Source organism: Balaenoptera physalus, assembly GCF_965194825.1.
Source record: "Balaenoptera physalus genome assembly, chromosome: 4".
NCBI lineage: Eukaryota > Metazoa > Chordata > Mammalia > Artiodactyla > Balaenopteridae > Balaenoptera > Balaenoptera physalus.
This window is the reverse complement of record NC_138891.1, coordinates 111,487,908-111,506,538: the sequence shown is the minus strand read 5'-3', so window position 1 is coordinate 111,506,538 and position 18,631 is coordinate 111,487,908. Positions and strand designations below refer to the sequence as shown.

Genomic DNA, 18,631 nt, shown 5'->3' with positions numbered 1-18,631 from the left:
TTCCAAAATTTTCATTATTATTTTTACAGAAACATTGTAAGCACCAAGTATGTAATGATGCTTCTATAGGTTAATTCAAAAAGTTAAAAACTAATGAATGGTTCTTACATTACAGTAAATATTGTTCGTTGCAGAGTCAACTAGAAAACTAGGACTACAGATATTGTTCACAGTCTAATACCATGACCCTGGGCCAATACATTTAGTCTGTCCAGGCTACTATGAGAAAATACCACAGACTCGATGGTTCAAACAACAGACATTTATTTCTCACAGCTCTGGAGGCTGGGAAGTCCAGGATCAAGGTGCCAGAAGATTTGATTCCTGGTGAGGACCCTCTTCCTGGCTTACAGACTGTCACCTTCTCATTGTGTCCTCACGTGACAGAGAGATAGAGAGCGAGCTCTGATCTCTCTTCCTTTTCTATTAAGGATATTAATCCCATCATAGGGTCCCCATGACCTCATCTAAGCCTAATTACCTCCCAAAGACCTCATCGCCAAATACCATCACGTTGGGGGTTAGGACTTCAACATATCGACTGGGGGGTGGGGGGGGGGACCATAAACATTCAGTCTTTAACAGCCACCTAAAGGAGACTCTTTCCAGCATTATGTTTAAATTCAGCCTTTCTTTTTTCTTCTACTGAAAACCTTTACTCATGTCCTAAAATTTTCTAAGCTCCCAAACGTTCTCTCCATTCTGCCATTTTCCTCCCAGGAAACTCCTCCCAGGGAATTTCTTCATGGGACTTTTCACTCTCTTCCTAATTGTTCTCTATGGCTGTTGCACAACCCGACTACTACTCTTCCACTTTACTCTCTCCTGAGTTCGAGTGACGGATTCCTGCATCCCAGGTCTTCCTCTTTCTTGGTTTATTCCTTCCTTTTGCTGGCATCCACACATAACCTCCTTAGGAAGAATTTTTTGAAGATAATGCTTCCTGAATTCCTAAATATCTGAAAATATCTGCCTAGACTCCTAAGTGATAAATTGGACAGGGAGTAGGAATCAAATATCCTCCACCCAAGAAATCTGAAGTAATTATTTCATTGTTCTCTACTTTCCCCTGTAAGTGATGAGCCTCTCTGATTCTTTCCCAGAAGGCATGTGTTTTTCTTTCCTTCCAGGAGATTCTCTTAAAAAAAAACTATGGGTTGCTGCTTTGGGTTGCACCCTGCCTACTATGTGCTAGGGTGCACATAGTAGTGTTATGGCTTCCCCAACAAAGATAGAGGGGGGAAGATGAAAAGGAAGGATATATGAAACTACAGCGGCCGCTAGCTTATAAACAATAAAAGTCCTCAAAAAAAGAAGGCAATGCATCATCCACATTAAACTCTACCCCCAAGAAACTGTGATTCAGAAAGTGTGTTATTCACCCTGGAATCTTTACTTTACCAACACCCAAGCTACTCTGCTTCAAGAGTTACATGGACCACACAATGGGGGGCAGGGGAATCATGATGAAGACGAAACTGTTCTTCAGCAGAGGGAACATCAAAAAGGCTGTTTAAAGTAAAGCATAACTAATTTGCTACAACGTAGGAAAAGAACATTAACAATATCTCTCACTGCTGAGTTTTCTAGAATTCTGAATAACTTAAATTCTATAGTACATATTTCTTTACCATAAAAAGACTTAAAAATTCACAAAGTTGGTAAACCTAACTCTAAAAAAAATTATTGAAAATACTTTAACAGATGCAGGGCCACTGAGCTAAACTATTACAAGGATGCTTTAGATACCTAAACTACAACGTGAAGGGTGTCTTGTAGACCTGCATAACTCAGCAGGCCTAACGGAAGGGAAATACAAATCCAGAATGGAACCCACCCTACTTATTTCACAGAGGGACTTAATACAGGGAATTGGTTACACAGGTAACAGATGAAATGAGAATTCAAATATAGGACAGTTAAGTAACCCAGGGATTAGCAATAATAGGAATCTGGTAATCCCCCTAAGGAAGAGGCAGAATTTACTGGAACCCAGAAGACAGGACCATCTAGCAGAAGCTGGAAATAAGGCAAGCCTTCCGTGCAGGAACTGAGCTCACAGAAAGAAAAGCAAAAAGAACAACAACACACCTGCTGCAGGAGACAAGGCTAGCCTCACTTTAGACAGAGGGCAGGCAAGGGAGTAAGGGAGAATTCCCTGGCTTCTTCCTACTCCCATCCTCAAGTTTCCCCCACTAGCGCCTCTAACGAAACCAACTCTACAGAAACAGAGTTCACAGGAGTGTGGGAAATGTGATGCAGAGCAGAGCAGAAAAGGGTGTATGAAAGGATATTAGGGCAAACAAACAAATGACCAGCACAGCCAAATAGCTGAATTTGGTAAGAATATCAATAACCAAGGCAACCCAGACAATTAAAAGCACATGTTCACATAAAATCCGGTACACAAAATTTCATAAAAGTATTATTCACAATAATAGCTTTTATTCACAATAGCTAAAAAGTAGAAACAACCTAAATGTCCATCTGCTCAGGAATGGATAAACATAATGTGGTATATTTACACAAAGGAATATTATCCAGCCATAAAAAGGAATGAAGGACTGACTGTTAATACTACAAAACGAATGACCCTTGCAAACAGTATAATAAGTGAAAGAAGCCATAAACAAAAGGCAACATACTGTATGATTCCATTTATAATGAAATGCCCAGAATAGACAAATCCATAGAGACAGAAAATAGATTAGTGGTTGCCAAACAATAGAGGAAAGAGTAGAATTGGGACTAAATGATAATACATATAAGGTTTCTGTTTGGAGTGATGGAAATGTTCTGAAATTAGCGGCAATGTTTAAACACCACAGTGACTATACTAAACACCACGGAAGTATACAATTTGAAATGGTGAATGTTATGTTATGTGAATTATATCTCAACTTTTAAAATGTTAAAAAAGAAAGAAGGAAAACAAATAACTAAGAAGTGAGAATATATCATAAGCCTTCAAGATTTAGGTCAAAAGTCATTAGTCCCCATGGTTGTTGGGCAGTGACACTGCACCACGATATCACTACTGAAGGTCACTGATACTTGCTGCGAAAATGCGGTATTATTTTCAGGTTCCTAATCTCTAAATAATACATCTGAGGTCCTTCTGCCACTGATTTACAAGCAAAACTAAGAGAGCTAAGTCATTTTTTCAGGAACCCATCATAAGAGGTGGGTCCCTGACAGTCAAAATTAAAATGAATACTTTCACAGTTTCACATGAGGAATTGCAAAGCTACAAAGAAGCAAAAATTTCCTTTTTTTTTTTCAATATCTATTCAAGCTTAAAAACACTTCCAACTTTTTTTAATAACAAAATAGACAGGGATTGAAAAAGTAAAGAATACAAGCTAGTAATAGGGAAAAGAGGGAAAGGCTGTAAGGAGAGAGCTACAGATTCAAAGCCTGACAGTAAAACAGACAAAGCTTCAAGACTCATCAGTGAATTCCAGCTGACCTGCTTGGGACAACTGTCTGGATAAGTAAAACAAACAGTGCTATAAACCTTTTACAGATTTACTACATTTCTGTAAACCACCCCCCTACAGTGCAAAATGATATTCAGTTGTGTCATCTGTGGCATAAGAAAGAAAATCACAACAAATTAAATTGGAGTTGCCTTAAATGCCTATCTCAAGTGACAGCTTCTTAGAGTAATACAATTTGAACTTAAAATAGTTTAGTTGTGATCAAGATACAAAGAATGTTGATATATGTTATAGTCAGTCACACTTAGGGCTAGATGTGACTCATAAAACAGAACAACACTTCTCTAAGAAAACCTCTAACTTGATAAGAGAATAATATGAATAATGTTCCTTCTTTGTATAAGTAAATGCTGAGCTTAATAAAGTCACTTTAATGGATAAAATTATGAAAATGTCAAAAGACAAGTGCTGAAGAACAACCATAAACAAAATAATTTTGTAGACACTAAGTACAAGTGGAACACCAAAACTGAAACCTAACAAAAAGTACTGTATTATCCAAACAGCATAAATTTTTAACAGGATACTTACAAAAAAGCAACACGAGGCTAGAAAATTATTAGTTATGTCACACAGTTCAAAATCTACCTTCTAGCATTAAGGTTTCTAACAGCATCCCTAAAATCCCAGGAAGTAAAGATGCTTCCCTATAAAAATAATCCTATTAGGCATTATCACAAAGCTCTCTGATCCAGCACAACAACTGGGGCCAGAAGTTGGTTCATATATTGAAAATATTGGTTAAAGCAGAGAATGATTATATATATAGTAAAAATTATATATATATATTAAAAATGTTGCTTTAACTTAAAACACAAATATAAATATTCACTCACCTTCTGATGTAAGATTACAGCCATTTTTTAAGCTTAGGTCCTTTGATTAGGATTTTGTATCATCTTTCTTATACGAACCTATACCTACAATGCAATATTTATAATTTCCAATTTCCTTTGGATTAAAACAGATTGAAAGCTAAAAGGTGTATGCAAAATAACTGGCATCTGAAATCGTTAGATTTATATCATTTTTTGCAGTTCACTTGTGCATGCTTAATTCAAAATAACTTTCCAACTTATCCTTACTGAGATTTTTCCCAATACTTAATAATTTTCTTTGCTGTCACACTCACAGTTCATCACTTTACATAATATTATATTACAGAATTCTAATGAAAAGAATGGGCATTCACAGGATTTGAGGCAGATGGGAAACTGGCTCATTACAAGCACACAAAGCAACTGGCAGGAGCAGAATTGCATACATGAAGTAGACCACAGTTTACTCCCCATGGATGCTCAGTATCCTGTGGGAAGCAGGCAGTATCATTTACAGTGAGCCTGTCAAGCAGAAATAAATTCAGTAAGTCTAATAAGTAGACAATGGTTAAGTAAACCTCCACTGTACATCTATTCCATTGAAAGTGAAAAATCCATCAGTGAACACAGATAAAAGGGGTGAGAGAATCAACATCAGATTGGAAAGCTAGACAAAGTTCTAACAACTTTCTATAGAAATGCCTATTGGCTGATTAGTTATTTTAAGCTCACATCCATCAAAGAGACTATTTCTCAGCACTGGTGCTGGTTTGGTTAACAACCCTAAAGCCTTCTACCTCTACCTTGTAGTTTGCCACCCCATCACCAAAATAAACAGTATCAGAGGTCCCCAGACACCCTGGAAATTCACTTTCTAGAAACATCACCATCTCCAATAAGCCAAACTGAAGGAAGCCACATAACAAAAATGCATTCACAGAGGACCCATGGGGAGTCGAAAATGTCTACATTGCGAAAGATTCCTTGAAGTTCCATTTGAATCCAAAGGTCAGTAGACATTCCAAAGAAAATTTCTCAACAATCTATTGGAGCATTACCCTACCTGGCACCAACTCCCCTCTGCTCCCACAGAAAAGACTATAAGATATCAAAAACTCTGGAAAGTTTACACTTTATATTATGAAGATGTGTTATTTGCCATGGGGATCATTTATATTATTATTCCCAATTTTTCATAAGCCTCCATAAAATCAAATTCTGCTTCCAGTATCACCAACATAAGGCTTGGTCAAATTATTTGGTTAATGAAATGGAAGTACAAATCACATTTTCCACTTCTGAGCTGAACCTTTCAGAGCCACGACAGGTTCCCTCCACTGCTCTTTCTCTCTGTCACGAGATCGGCACATCTCACACAGGGGCTGCTCCATCACCCTGGATCTTGGAAAGAATTTGACACTTGGGACAGAGCCACAGCTGACAACCACAGCCAACATGAGCAAGAAGTAGCCTTTGTTATTGTAAGCCATTAAAATGTTGGAGTTTTTTGTAACAAGCCATACCGCAGTGAAAGCTAACACAACAACCATCGATTTAGTTGAAGGAAGAGAATACAAAGGAGGTTGACATCAGTGCTATACCTTCCAACCATAAATGACTTCTAAACCAATAAATAATGATCACTAATTTTCAGATCAGTGTTTCTCAAACTATCTATGATGATGGACCAGTGTTACCTTTCCTTTTTTAATTTTCCAATCTATTATAGACCAGTACTTACATAAAATATAAAAAATGAATTATTAGAAAATCGAAAGAAAAGAAGACTTTCAAAATTTAAGCCCCAATATTTATATTATCATTATTAGATTCAACAGAAATAAAATTACTCTTTCAAACTATTAAAGTTTCTAAATACTTACTCCCAATTTCTGACAATATATTATTATTGCAAACCAATTACAGTGTACAGACCACACTGCTCCACAGAGCACACTTTGAGGAGCACTGTTTCAGAGCATGTGAAATTAAGAAATATAAAGGCTTTTGTGATGATGTAAACTTCTTGGCAATTGTATAAATGGAAATTAAATTGTAGACAAATTTTGGCCAGAAAAGAGGTAAAATTTTTCCTTAGCATCTTTCCCACTCTGCAAAAATATCTGTGGTTGCTCTTTTCTATAGGCATAAAAATCAGGAGGTTTTTTTCACCTTGTTTTTTCAGTCTATCAATGATAGACATTTAGGTTATTTGAAAAGTGCCTAGCTCCCAGACTTAGTAATTTTAAATGAAATGTTTTCAGTTATAAGAAATAGGAACCCAATTATTTTATATTGACATATGTAGTTTACTGCTTTTCTCTCTACTTATTATCTAGCTACTGGAAAGCAGCTAGTTTTCTCCAATTATGTAGCAACCTGCAATAAACATGATTTAGTTCTAAAACCCCAAGTATATTTTAAATCACATTTAATTTTCTAAAGAATGAATCTTTCCTTTATTAAAGATGATTCAAAGTTTCAGAAATTAATCTCAAGCCTTTAAAGTAGTTTCTGGCTGGCCCAGAAATACTTTTTGGGTGGTAAGATTCCAATCTTGATGAATGTCATTATATATCCACTGTCCTGGGTTGCTGCAGCAGCTGCTAGCTGCTTAAAGAGCGAGTTTTTTAAAAAATGACTGAAAGGAAAAGAAATGATTGTTTCATTTTCTCTCAAATGAAGAAAAATATGTGAAATATATTTAAAGTGAAAGTGCTTTCTAAGTTTTAAAAATATGGATGGCAAAAGCCAGAGCCACCTCAGTTTGGGCAAAACAGAGACTACATCATTTGACTTTTGCAAGGCTCAACTGCCTTTTGAAATTAATAGTATTTTTTTAATAAGAAAAAGAAAGACTTTTGCAAATTAGAGTACTTTTTCAATCTTGTCAATTAAGATTTCTATGGCATTGAGTAATGTATAAAATTACAATTTGCAATCTAGTTAGTATCTAGAGCAACCCAGTTAGGCAGGTAAGAGGAATATCATCACCTTTAACCCCACTAAGCCAGATGAAGAACCATGTTTAGAGAGCTCCACTGTGGGTTCAAACTCTAAACCCCATTCTTTTTTTTTTTCTACACACCAATACATGGTAATTTCCTTCTTAAAGATCATTTATATTTGACAACAATAAGCATTTGTACCTAAAATATTTCCAGGTCAGTTGGCAAAAAAATACACTAGAACAGCATACATTTACCAGCAGTATTATATATATAGTAAAGTATAGTGCAATTTCTAAAATGATTAGAAGAGAAGAGAGATATCACAATACGCTAACATATTTTGATTACTGGTGTAATTTTCTATAATACAGAATTAAAGTCTAGACAGTCTTTAATTTTCATTTCTTCTGAAAAATTATCAGAAATAGATGGTTAATCATTTAGATAAAAATTGAATTAAGAACATTTCCTTTTACTGTTTTCCTGTTACTGTAAATATAAGTAACAGTCAATTTATTCCTTAGCAGAAATAAGATTTTTGTGTTGGTTTTTGAAGATGTGTTTTATATTATCTTTGGAGGTGTAGGGAAGAGGTAGATACAAAAGCAATGCTTTAAATTATATATGTATACACTTCCATGATAAAAATATAAGTAAAATTATGTTACTTTTAACAACTCTGCCTATAGTTAAAGAAGCAATAGGGCTTTTTAGGTGATATTTCAAGTACATATATAGAAGTTAAGCTTACTGTTACATTAAATGACAAAGTAAGGAATTCTTAAAAATAACCCATGTTGTAAGAGAGTGTCATGGACATATATACACTACCAAATGTAAAATAGATAACTAGTGGGAAGCAGCCGCATAGCACAGGGAGATCAGCTCGGGGCTTTGTGACCACCTAGAGGGATGGGATGGGGAGGGTGGGAGGGAGGGAGATGCAAGAGGGAAGAGAAATGGGAACATATTGTATATGTATAACTGATTCACTTTGTTATAAAGCAGAAGCTAACACACCATTGTAAGGCAATTATACTTCAATAAAGATGTTAAAAAAATAAATAAATAAATAAAATAACCCATGTTACAGTTAGAGATTATTTCCATAGAATCTTTTAAGTTTACTGCTGTTTCAACTTAGCTGATAAATATGAAGTTATATGAATACAGTTAAATGTTTTTAAAAACATTTTAATATCATTAGCAAAACCACCTAGAATACTTTTTATTAATCTTTGTTTGTACTTTCTAATTTTAAAAAATCAACTGTAATTTTTTAGCTAATTAACACAAATTGCATTTTCCCTTCAGTTTAGTACAAATTTATACATTGGAAGACTAACTATAAAATCTAACACATTTTTGATGCTGAGAAAAACCTCAACAAAGAAAAATAACTTTCTTCTTGCTCATCTCTTCATAGCCATAAGAAATAGATTTTTATGCAAATAAGGGAAAAAATACAGAATTCCTTAATTGTATTTTAAAAAAAAGACATGTTTAGTTCAGTAATTATGGGTATATTTTCAGCTATGCTGTCATTATCATCAAAATTCTATATTCTACAAAGTTACATTAAATTAACACTCAGGTATAACATTCTTTTCCAAAGAACTATTATTTTAAATGAATTATTAACACAGAATTTTGGCTCTACTCTCAATTAGAAAGTTATTTTTCTTTATTTATTTTTTTAAGCCAAAGCTCTTTAGTGAGAAAAGTTTGAGATCCCATATATAAGGAGATCCTGAGACCCTATAACAGGGCCAAAAAAAAAAAAAAATCCCTTCATCTAGATAAGTAAATAAATTTAAATTTTCCCAACATACTGCCTGTTTATTATTTTAACAGTTAACTGTATTCTATTATACTTCTTGTTTTCTATCACAATTTCATTTATCTTAGTCATTCCTATCTCTCCAGTAAAAATAAAGGCCCATTGATTAAGTCTGATATTCTTCGTGCCCTTAGACACTAAATAAATATCGCTTGATTGAAAATAATTGACTGAATGTTGTTTCAAGGATATGGAGAGATTTTAAATTATGTGATATACCTTCACAAAGAGTAGGATTTTCAAAAATCAAATTAAATTGAAAAAAAAAGTTAACAGAGGATATTTTTACATTAAAATAGGGACTAGATAATTTTGAGTTTTCTCTTTACAAAAGATTTTATAAATTGTTATACTTTTAATATTTAAACATTAAATCCTAAATCCTTAAAATTTTTAAATTTTAAGGATTTTTTAAATTTTCAAATTTTTAAATATTATTATAGTTGGACATATATGGTCCAACTGGATTTACAAGGAACAACTTTTAATAAATCAGCATTAGTCATTATGATAGCTACCAAATCTAGTTTCATATAGTCCCTTTCCCATATTTTTATATTTCTAAAGCCTATTTAGTAGGTTCAATCATAAATATGGGGGAGAGGTAATCAAATGCAAGTACCAAATTTTAACTGAGGTTCTTACAGCAGTCTTGGTATCTGTATGTAAAACTTTAACTTGAACACTCTCAAGCAATACCTCTCAATAAATGGCAGTAAAAAGAACTAATAAAATAGAATGCCAAAAAGTGCCTTGATTATAGGTTGATATCAAAGTGGTCTATTAATATAAAGCTAGTGGTCAAGGCAGTCACTTAGAGAACATGGGGAAATAGTCATGTTTATGTATGAGAAAAAATTATAACAATTTTAACAACAATTTAAGTGAAAAGACTCCTAGCCTCAAAATATATTTCATAATAATCACCAGGCTAAGCTGTCTGAATCAGCAGACACACGATCTTTCTCAAAACTTTCCCTAAAGTTTTCAGTAACTCTAGAAACACAGGCAGCTGGCATCATGTAATTTGGGGGACTACACAAAGAATAATTTTAAGTCCTTAGACCTGCTTTTTCCAGTAAGGGAGCCACTAGACAAAGGTGGCTACTTGTGCTTAAGATGAGGTTAGTGCAACTGAGAAACTAAATTTAAAGTTTCATTTAATTTTAATTACTTATTAAATGTAAATTTTAAAACTATTACTCATTTGAGTTGCTAGAACTTTTTAATAATGGTTGGAAAAACTTGGGTATGTACTTTTAAACTGAAAATTGTATTAAATCTAAATATTGATCTAAATATTAATCTAAGTATTTCCAATGGAAAAATACCAGATTTAGAAAGTGCAGTACAAAAGAGTGAAAATATCTCACTAACAAATTTTTATTGATTACATGTTAAAATATGTTCTGATATATTGGGTTAAATAAAAATCTACCATTATTAAAATTCATTCAGCTGTTCTCCTTTATTTTTTTAATGTAGCCACTAAAATTTTTGAATTATATAAATGGTGTCCATTATATTTCTATTGGACAGTGCTGCCTTAGACAATATAAATAAAATCAAAACTTTTTTTAAAGTCAGGTTCCTTAAGGTATAATTTACACGTAGTAAAATTCACTCTTTTACATGTATAGTTCTATAAATTCTGACAAATGTATACAGTCATGTAACCACCACAATCAAGACATAATACATTTTCATCACCCCAGAAAGTCCCCTTATGTTTCTCTGTAATCAGCTCACACCTCCTACGCCTAAACCCTGACAACACAGTTTTCTGTCCCTACAGTTTTGCTCTTTGCAGAACAGTACAGCATGTAGACTTCTGAGTCCAGGAAAATCAAACTTTAAAGACCACGCTACCCTATGGTACTAAAGGATTATTATCATTTTGATATTTCCTTTCCTTGTATTATGAACATTTTACCAAGGCTTATTTTGCCAGTTATTCCATTTTCAAAACTGAGCTTTCTTCCTTGTCACGATTACAGTAATTTATTTATACTCATAGAATAAAACTGAGCACACTGTATTTTAGTTATTTACATACAGGTTTCCTTCCACTAGACTGTAAGATGGAAGCCCGACTTCTAGAACCACTGTGCTTTCCATAGAGTTAACTGCCTAATGAAATTAATGGTGCAGATGACAAGGCTGAGAAGGTATTTCCATATTGTGTTATAAAAAAGGAAAAGGAAAAAACAAAGAACTGACTGATGAAGCAGTTTACCCTCTAGATTAGCTGTCTACTTTTACTGTGGTCTCAAAAAAAGATATTAGAGGATCCAAGTACTACGATGCCAAATAACCAGGAGCAAATGTTACTGGAGATTGAACCTACACCAATATTTTTACCTAGGTTGCTGTTAGTTTTGTCAGAGCTTGATAACAAAGTTGAATAGATTTGGAGTACTCTGTCTAACACTATTTTTCTCATAAACTCTGTTATTTCTGGTACATGATTTTAAGAACATAAAGTTTTTAAGAAACACATGTACCTTATTACAACAGAAACACCTTTACCACGTGAAGGTAAAGACTGAAGAAGTTCTATGGAAAAGTAGAATATTTGTAATCAATAATATTCATAAAAGTTAAATATATGAAATATAACATCTATGTTTTAAGTAAATAAATAAAATATTACAACTGAGTTTAATCGTTCTAAAATACTTACTGAAGTCTCCAGTAAGAAAAACTCCTTCTGCTCCCGGGGCCCATTCTTTGCAGTATAAACCACCATCAGCACATCTGTGGACGCCAAATGATTCATAACCTCTGGAAAACTTATCAATACCACCTTCGTTCTCTCCAATGTTGTTCAAAGTCTGGTTAAACCGCTTATACCTTTGAAAAAGTGCAAAAGAAAGGAAATTGAAAAATTAAATCATCTTCCAGAAAAGCTACTATAATTAAGAAGTTGCTTTACTCTCATTCAGAAAAAGAAAAAAAAAGACATCATTAAAGAGGAATGATGTGAATAATTTCATTTATTGGTAGAAGTTACCTGGTATGATAAAATTATTCTTATCTCAAATAAACTGAACTAATCCAACTAACATTTTTTTTGTAATTTCAAGCATTTTGGTATAAGAGAGAAAATATGATGGTTATGTTATTCCATGAATATTTTAATATCAGCACTATAGCAACTTCTATGTCAAGACAGTATAATGAAGGAGCATTCCTACATCTCTCCTCAAACTCCTAAACAAAAAAAATGAAGGAAAAATAGCTAAAAACCGTAAGAAAAGTAAAATTACTCTATAGCAGGTTTGGCACACTTTTCCTGTTAAGGGGCAGATAGTAAATATTTTAGGCTTTGCCAGCCATATGGTCTCTATCACAACTACTCAACTGTGTCTCTGAAGCATGAAATTGGCCACAGACAATATGCAAATGATGGGTGTAGCTGTGTTTCAATAACACTTTATTTACAAAAACAGATGGTGGGGCCAAATTTGGCCTCTGGGCTGTAGTTTGCCTAGCCATGCCCTATAAGCATGGAAAGAACATACATCACATCAAACTACAGAATCTAGCAGCCAGGAGAAGAAACCAAAGATCGCTTTCCAAGCAGGACCAAGAATAACACATGGCTGCTCCTGAACCTCTCCCAGATTCCCAGAGTCCATATTCAGGGCTGGTACACAAAAACATACTACTACTTGCACTTATTAGCCCCAAGCCTGGGGAGAAGCAAAGTAGGACAAAACTGGTAAAACTAGAGAAATGAAGCATGTGGCAGGTGCTCTATGTCAGAAGTGAAAGTTCCAGAACTATGCAATGAATTGAGCAATGTCCATAAACTTCCCTGCTTACCCCATACCCTGAGGGGTAATCAATAAAAGTCTCAGAAAGATGGCATGAATCCAAGTAGGGAATATACAGGGAATATACAAAATGTAAGAAGCTAACTAATGAAGAACACCTCAAATGAGCTGAATGGAAAAAGAATCTTTCCACAAATGTTTCGTGCTGTACTTCAACTTAAATAATAATGAATTGAATTAAAATAAGAGCTGAGAGATTATATGACAGAATAACAGAATGAGAAGTAAAATGAAACTGCAGACCCAAAGAAATAAACAGAGTATCAAAATGTAGCATTAGAAAATAATAATTAAATTAGAATTGGCAAGGAACAAAGTGTACATATAACCAAGGGGGGAAAGCGGGGCGTGGGGGGTGGTGGTGGGATGAATTGGGAGATTGGGATTGACATATATACACTAATATGTATAAAATAGATAACTAATAAGAACCTGCTGTATACAAAAAATAATAAAATAAAATTCAAAAATTCAAAAAAAATAATTTAAAAATCCCTATTTTTAAAGATAACAAAAAAAATACTATACAATGGACATCCTCAATAATTGAGTATGAGAGTTACTGTTTCTCTACACTCTTGGCAATGTTAGTCTTATTAATCCATCTGATATTTTTTAACTCTCTGGTTGGTAAAAATATCTTATTGTGTTTTAGTGCTTGCATTTTCCTAAATTATTATTAAGGTTGAATGGCTTTTCTTAAATTTATTAGCTATTTGTGCTTCTTTTTCAGTGAGTTGAGTGCTGGCTAGTATTTACTAATGGCATAACTCTGGACAAATTCCTAAATTTCTCTGTGTTTCATTTTCTTGCCTGCAAAATGGAGATGCTAAGTGTATTTGATCAAAAGGGTTATTATGCAAATTAGCTGAGTTTGTATATGTAAAGTCCTTGGGCTATTGCCTGGCAAATAATATTCTCTCAATCAATATTAGCTATATTTTTGTCCTTTTTCTTCCATTTTAGGTTGCTTTATTTTTTGATTTGCAAAAGCTCTTTATATATTACAGAAAGTCATCTGTTTTCTGAAACACACTTATTGCAAATATTTTCTTCCAGTTGGTTTCCTTCTAGCTTTACTTATGGTATATTTCATCTTAAAGAATTTAAAAATTCTTTCTAGGGCTTCCCTGGTGGCGCAGTGGTTGAGAGTCTGTCTGCCAATGCACGGGTTCGAGCCCTGGTCTGGGAAGATCCCACATGCCGCAGAGCAACTGGGCCCGTGAGCCACAGTTACTGAGCCTGCGCGTCTGGAGCCTGTGCTCCGCAACAAGAAAGGCCGCGATAGTGAGAGGCCCATGCACCGCGATGAAGAGTGGCCCCTGCTTGCCACAACTAGAGAAAGCCCTCGCACAGAAACGAAGACCCAACACAGCCATAAATAAATAAATAAATAAATAAACAAAAAACAAAAACCAAAAAAAACCCTAGTTTAAAAAAAAAAAATTCTTTCTAATCTATCCATCTTTAAGGAGTTTTATATAGAACATATATAGCATTATATTTTGCTTAAAAGGTATTCCTAATCACAAGATTATAAAAGAATTCTCCCATATTTTCTTCCACTATGCTTATATTTTTTGGTGTTTAGTGCTTATATTGCCTTGGAATTTTTTTTTGTATATGGAATGAGGTAGGAATTTTAGTTTTCTTCCAAAGTGCGAGAATAATTTTCCCAGTGCTCTTTATTTCATATATTCTGCCCTTTCTCCACTGATTAAGATGCCTGATTGACTTTATGTATTAAATTCACATATATAGAAGGCATTTTAATTTATTCCTCTTTCTTTGTTCTTTTCTGTATCTGGAGGAAGAACACCACACAATTTTAATTAACATAACTACATATAATAGTATACTTAATATTTGTTCATGCAAGTTCACATTTTAATTTTTCTGTACATTTTCTTGGATATTTTAAAAACTGTTTTCCTTTATATGAACTTTACAATCAGTATGTCAAGTTTATTCAGATTATTTTACTATATAGATTAATTTGGAGAGAATTGCTACATACAAAATATTGAGTCCTTTAGCACATTTATTATTAGGTTAATCTTAGCATTTTGCTGTTATCATAAGATGCTCCTTGTCTACGACATTTTCTAAGTGGCTATTGTTGACAAATAAAGATGCTAGTGGTTTATTATAAAAAAGAATTATTAGGTAAGTGAACTGGAAATTGATATAATTAGAGAAAAAAGACAAAGAAATTGAATATACTAAGACAAGAGATATGCAAAACTAACAAAAATTATCAAAATAAGGATAGCTGGTGACTCTGAAGAACAAAAACTAAATAAAATGAATATAAAAGACATAAAACTGGACAGTTTTTCCTATAGAATTAAATCTGCATTTTAAAAAGAACACATTATGTTTTAAGAAAAATTTGGAAAACAAATGCACAAACACGCATGCACAGCATCTCCCAGTTTAAGCTACTGAAATTCAAAGGAGAAAGAAATAATTCTACGGACAACTGGTACAAAAAAATACGGGGAGGGGGGCATATTTTTTTGCAAAGGAGCATTACATTAAAGACCAAAACATAACAAAGCCAAGCCCACACAATTCTGAGAGGGAAAAGTAGTAATCTAAGGATATTATATGAGACACATGCCTACTCGAGCTTAAGGAATTCTTTAAATATTGCCAAATTTAAAAATAATTTTAAGTCTTTGACATTAATGAACCATTGTTGAAGAAAAGAAAAAAAAAACACTTTCCATAAAAATTAGTCAATTAAAAGACTAAAAACACACACACAGAGGAATGGACAGTCATTGCAGCAGTGTGGTTGAGCCCTAAGTCTTTAAATACAGAACCAAGGCTAATCAATTGTGCAATTATGTGAATGTGATAACAAGAAAAGAATCTCAATGGACAAGTAAAAACTTGATTTATAAAAAAACAAGAGGTAAGTGAAAGGGAGATGGAATAAAGCATGAGTGGTCAGACCCCTATTTTTTTTTAGAACAGAGTCACTCAACACTGACTAAAATTTAAGATTGTCATCATTATACTCTTTAATCTCTTCATTAATCTGAGATGGCCACTTTAAAGAAAGTCGTAATGTGAATTTCAGCCACTTCTTTCATTTTATTTCAGTCTATTTGTTTAAAATTAAATTTGAAACACATCTGTTTTCCTCATGTTTCATTATATGATTTCTATCAAGCTATTTCTCTATCCTTCTACCTATATATAAGCATATAAAAAATATCAAGAATGAGGTTCCCTTAATATCAGTGATGATTTTTTTGGTGGGGTTTCTATTTACTTTCTCCCTTGCATTGTTTTAATTATTTATAACAAAGAAACACCATTTAAACAAAATAAATGTTTTTTTCTGAAACTATAAAATTTTTAGATCATTAAAATATCTACATAATCCTATAAAATATTCCATAAGAATTTTAATGCATATATAAAACTATATTTATAAAATTTGGGGAATTCAAATAGTTTGAAATAGATCAGTGGGACAAAACTGAGTTCTTGAAATAGACTTGAACATATAAAGAAATTAAATACATCGTAAAAGGATATTTCAAATAAGTAAGAATGGCTTACCTATTAAAATATTGGAATCTAAGTTTAAAAATTGGACCTCTAAAACCAAAATAACTTTGAAAGATCAAAGATATAAATATTTAATTAAAAAAAAACAAAACCCATAGTTCACAGAAAAAGAAGTACAAATGGCCAGTAAACACATTGAAAAGATGCTCAAATTCATACATAGTTGAAGAAGTGCAAACCTAAATTTCAAAATTCCATTTTCCACCTAAGAGACCAGTAAACATGTGATAGTCTGTGCAGACAGAATGCAGGTCCAGGAAAAAGACATTCCCAAATACTCTTTAATGAAATATAAATTAGATAACTTTGGCATCAGCTATGAAAATTTCAAAATTACACTCTTCAACTAAGTAATTCCATTTCTAGAAATTTACCCCTAGGATATATCACACAAAGAAGCAAAGACATGTGTACAATGATAATCATTATGGCATTATTTAAAATACCAAACCATGGAAAATACCTACCTGTTCAACAAGGGAGGCTGGTCGAATTAACTGTGGAACATGCAAACAACAAATTACACAAGATCCATTATGAAGAATGAGATAGAACGAAATGTGGTGACATGGAAAAATGTCCCAAGAGCGATGGCTTAGGGAAAGAAGCTGCAAAGCAGTTTTCCACAAAACATCTATTTGTATATAGAATATTCAGATAGGTACAGATGGCATGTAGATGGTATTTTCACAGGGTCCCTTCCTCTGCACCAGCGGTTGAATTCCAATGGGCTGAGGTGAACAGGAGCCTTAAAGCCTCCCTAGCCTCACCACACTCACCACATTTGCTTCAAAGACAAGAAGAGGTACAGCACAAAATCTGATCAGTGTAGTGCAATGCCTACGGGAGAGGTAGGTGTGAGTGGAATATTTCATATATGACCCCCTTTTGTATTGTATATATATACCCAACACACACAAATACACATGCCCACCTGTGAGCGCACATGCCCATGGTTTCAAAAAAATTCAGATTACATTTAATCTATTATTTGAAACAAATTAGCTTTTAATGAAATGATACAACCCCAGTCTCACTGGCAGTCTTTACTCCAGTCTTTACACAAACTGAACCACCAACAGAAGCCAGGAAGGTATCATAAATATGAGGAGCTTCTCCCACACGAGGAACACAAAAGGGCAAGCCTGATGATAGAAGAATGACCAATGAGGTTAGCCTTCGAGTATGGAAAACAACACAGAAAAGAACTCTAAGTGAGATGGAGAGCACAAAGCCCAGCGAAAAGTGACAGTGCCTATTTAAAAGCTATAGCCTATTATTACCAAGCATTTGCCAAATCAAGTAAGAATGAAAAAATTCCAGATTTTTCTATGAACTATCCCTAATTGGCAACTGTTTCAAAAATACTTCAAAGACTGATCTAGACCAAAAAAGAAAAAAGGCAAAAAAACCCTCAATCTACAGATCTAATGAAAGACTAGTATTGCAAACTCTCTCGTACTCTCCAAGATCTATGAGAAAATGATTGTTACCTCTTATAGATATTATTCAGATATAACTCTTGGTGTATGGAAACTCTAATCCATATTAGACAACATAAGTAACAACATTCAATAAAATGATCAAACAGTAAGGAACAGTCAACAAAATAAATCTGGACTTAAGGTAAAAAAAATACATACACATACATTATCATAATATAAGAAAAATTACTGATTCTTTTTAAAAAAGATATCAACTTTGGGAGGGCAAATAAATGTGGCAATAATTTTACTGTCCATGTGGTTATAATATCTTTAAAACACAGTTTTAGATTTATTTAAAGTTTAAGTTTAAAAAATAATCATTCTTAAGACGTTTCGTAAGACATGTACAAATGTCCCATTTACTAAAAATTGAACAGAAACAGGATTATAGCATGATATAATTCTAACTAAATATCTTGACTTCCTCAAGGTCAGCCCTGTAGCTTCTGATACAGAAATACACATTCCACTTTGAAATCACTGTGGCTCAAAAAAGAAAATGCCTGAAGATATAGCAAGCTCATCATCCCTTTGCCCTCTCCTACTACAGTCATCTCTCTCAATATTTTGCTATGAATTTATAGAATATTTAAAAACTGGGTCAAATTCTT

The 18,631-nt window shown here is 33.4% G+C and overlaps 1 protein-coding gene across 3 annotated transcripts in view; it reads right to left on the bottom strand.

The window, feature by feature from the left end:
* The window catches only part of GBE1 (1,4-alpha-glucan branching enzyme 1), a 283,451-nt gene that overhangs the window by 207,644 nt on the left and 57,176 nt on the right, over positions 1–18,631 (bottom strand). For all 3 annotated transcript variants that reach the window (XM_082460430.1, XM_082460431.1, XM_082460432.1), the window contains one exon: positions 11,793–11,962. In XM_082460430.1, the coding sequence (XP_082316556.1) occupies positions 11,793–11,962 (170 nt within the window). The remainder of the gene's footprint in view (positions 1–11,792; positions 11,963–18,631) is intronic.